General features: G+C 40.2%; 1 protein-coding gene across 1 annotated transcript in view; it reads right to left on the reverse strand.

Annotated features, from left to right (window-relative positions):
• Positions 1–1507: 1507 nt before the first annotated feature.
• LOC104943086 (nephrocystin-4-like) overlaps positions 1508–3773 on the reverse strand; it is a gene marked incomplete at its 3' end in the record, with an annotated part of 6663 nt that continues 4397 nt past the window's right edge. The window contains exon 3 of the mRNA XM_010768408.1: positions 1508–1643. Coding sequence (XP_010766710.1) covers positions 1508–1643 — 136 coding nt within the window. The remainder of the gene's footprint in view (positions 1644–3773) is intronic.

The following is a 3773-nucleotide window of genomic DNA, read 5'->3' on the forward strand; positions in this document are numbered from 1 at the left end:
AACACGCAGTAACACAATGGGAGCCCAGCCTTGGCATGCGTTAAGTGTTGAAGGCTCACCCACGCACATAATTACCGCAGTCTTTCTGAGGTTTTCCATGCCATGAGCGGCTGTTAAGTGGTGCGGCTTGAATTTGGAAATGACTTCCCCGGGTGTGTTGACTGTGTCGCTCTGCACCAGGTTCCAGCTACTGGTCATTGCAATTAATATGGACATGGGGAGGCATGACAGGAAAACATATTAGGAATATCACAAAATTAACATTTTATATGGAGACAGACTATTATTTTTATGTGGAATTTTATTTGGTATTCAAACAATCACAGCACTGTGTTTGCAAATGTTGTCTAGCCTTCAAAAAACAATTTAGAAACATATCCTTTTTAACATATGTATTGTTATACATTGTACAACGTGAGCATTTTTAAACCCCTTAAAGGTAGGGTAGCAATGAATAAATTAAATGCTTTGACAATAAATCTATACAAATATGTCATCTGTGGAAGCCGTGGCGCTGTAAAAAGCAAGTCCAATTATCTGCCCGCCTACCTGCCTGTCAGCCTTCCATCTCGTGCACAAACTTATATTGTGCCCTCATTGGTCATGTGCGCGTTCATGTCTGTTGGAGGAGGGGCTCTGTAAGGAAGTCTGAAGGAAGGGGCCGATTTTTTTCAGTTGTGTACTTTCAAATTATAGCGCACTCGAGCTGATTTCTCCATTCTTACCTACCTACCTACCTTTAAAGGGGACCTATCATGCAAAATGCACTTTTGTACGTCTTTTATACATGCAAATGTGTCCCCGGTGTGTCAGGGAACTCACCAAGTGTCAGAAAACACAACCCTCTCTTTTCCTCCATACCCAAATCTCTAAAAACGGGGCTGCAACGGAGCTGATTATTATTTGAATTTTTCGGACGTCAGAAAAGGGGTGCTCCGCCTATATGGGCAACTCTCCACCTATCAGGGGAATGAGAGACCGCTCGAAAGCGCTGGAGACGCTGTAGTACATATGCCAGGCCTTTAAGTGGCGCTGTAGTCTACCACAAAAGCAGAATCAGCCCTTGCAAAAACAGGGCTGGAGCAAATAGAGCGAAATGAGGCATGGCTAAAATGCATGATGTTGGTATTTTGAAAAAAAGACTTCAAAGATATGTTTTATATAGGTATGGCCCTACAATATATGTTTCAAATATAGCATGATAGGTCCACTTTAAGTAAAAATAAATATTTGTATTTCACATTTTTACATTTGTCAATGCCTAAAGATGGATTGGAGTGCAGCAAGGATAAAAAAAGGTATTGAGAGAACAAAGGTAGGATAAAGAGAAGAAAGTAGGGGGTTTGTCCATTAGAGTGAAAACATGTTTAAGTCAAGTGAAGAAGTCATTCTGTTTTCCTGTCATTTCATAAAGCGGAGGATTTTAGGCTAGGACTTCAATATTTAGTTTCAGTATTAACTTCTGTTATCCTTAAGGAGAACTTGTGTGTTTTTGCATCTCTCTTACCATTGTCTCTCGGCCAATTGGAGCAGAGAAGACGAACTCCAGCTGGAAGACGATTGCGAGAGCTTGATGATTTGTCAGTTTGAGCTCCAAGCTGCTGCGAAGGCCCAGCATCTGAGGGGGGGGCGATGTTGTAGAGCTGAGGAGAGAGCACACACACACACATTGGGTGTGTTCAACAGGGAGAGACGCAAGGAAATAAGCTATTAAAGGACACACATAAAGATTATTCACAACCCATGTGCTTTAAAGTCATTACTAGAGCAAAGGATGATGCTTTATCCCTTTAAATACAGTTTTTGTTTTTGTTAAAAAGGAAGTAAATCAATGTGTTGGAGGATTTAAACTCTCCGGCGGAATGTTCCCTGGCAAGCATTGGCCTCCTGTGTGAGCAGTGGAACAGCTCTCTTGGTATTTGTCATTCACAGTTTGCATACACCATAGGCGGGAGCATACTGTGGAGCGCCGGCATGTCACGAGGTGGGGCCGAGCGCCTTTTCTTTTTACCGCTTCATGGACTCACCAGAGAATGGTACAAGCGAGCACATCAGATGTATTTATCTTCTCTCTTTTCTTGCTGTCTGGAAGCACCAGGCATAGCGGAAGCAGGACCGACTGTCAGCTTTCAAAGGCAGCACGCAAACAAATAAGGCAATCGTCATAATTGTTGGCTACACTGTTGTTTTCATATAAACACTTTGTTTTTTAGGGAAACACAAAAGGGCAGAACGTACAGTATAATGTCTGCAGTTAGTTTGATGACAATTATTGTTATTTGTATAAAACAGTAATTAAGTGCAGATTGTTGGAAAGTATGTGATTGTGTTAATTATGTTTCCCCGAGTATATTCCCATGCTTGTAAGACACCCATACAAGCAGCTACGTAATCAGCCTGCGTCTCGTCTGAAGTAGCAAATACAATACGTTTTGATTCTGACACACTGGAAAAAAGGCAATCAGAGGTTCACTGTCTGTATGTAATCTGTTGATTTTACAACTTATTCTTTGGACATTTTGACTTTATTTAATAGTCTGCCTTTCCTTCAACTCAATTTCCATCTGCGTAATTATTTCCTGAAACTGAGCAATACATCCCAACTAATCATACGAAGGGAAATAGCTAAAATAAAATACACTATGTTAACTGAAAAATGTGGAAGAATATAAAAAAAACACAAACTTTATGCATTGTGGCGTGCAATAGATGGCAGGTTTGTCACATCAGTATGCCTTGTATCCATTTGGTATTTCAACGTTTCCTTATACAACGGTTCTTATGTTGTCATAGGAACTTTATTTTTGTAATTTATTTTGTGCATAAGGATATCCGCAATCAGTGCACCTGCACAAACACAGTGCAGAATCGGTTAAGGCAAGAAAAATTACTTGATTAGGTTTAGGAAAAAAGTCAGGGTTAGAAAAAACGATGGACGTTGGACGCGTTACTTAGTTATGGAAGTAACGCTACCTCAAATTCTGGTTCAACACACAACACTAACAGTGGTCTTCTTTAAAAAGTGTTTGTACCCACCCATCCGTCTCTAACTACTCCGCATGCAGACTGTATTGCTCTTTATACTCCGTCACTGTCCTGACTCATGATTAATAGGTTACATGTGAACTGATTACATGGGATATATGAACTATAGTGCATTACTTAATGTACGCATAAACACAAATATTGTATGATAACAGCCTGGGTATTTTGCAAACAGTACCTTCACTAAAAGCATATTTCTTTGCATCCTTTCCCGTAAACACCAATAAAGACAAATTCTTTAGCTTATGAAAATTGGAAAGACAATTTGTTTCTTAATATTGAAGGTCCCCCTATCATGCTAATGTTTAGGTTCATTTTGTGGTTCTACTCTGACATGTCTCCATGCTTTAATGTTCAAAAAGCTCTTAATTTGTATCATACTGCCTGTGCTGCAGCACCTCTTTTCCCCCTCTGTCTGAAATCAAGAGTCTAGAGCAGGGGTGGGGAACCTTTTTCCTCTCAAGGGCCATTTCAATTTTTACAACATCCTTCGAGGGCCGTACAAATTATTGAACTCAACGTCTGCTTAAAAAACTCAAATCACAGCCCATTCATTTCGCGTTTCTTTCATGCTGTGCAAAGAAAAAGCAACCTCTTAATCCAGATATTTGACCATGACCCGCGCATTCATGCACCGTGGCATGACCACCAAAACAGAAAGATATGGACACAAGATGTGTGCAAATGTATTTAGTTTCATATCCATGTGGACATGATTTAAGTGGGGT

Source organism: Notothenia coriiceps, unplaced genomic scaffold (assembly GCF_000735185.1).
Source record: "Notothenia coriiceps isolate Sejong01 unplaced genomic scaffold, NC01 NC01_scaffold00005692, whole genome shotgun sequence".
NCBI lineage: Eukaryota > Metazoa > Chordata > Actinopteri > Perciformes > Nototheniidae > Notothenia > Notothenia coriiceps.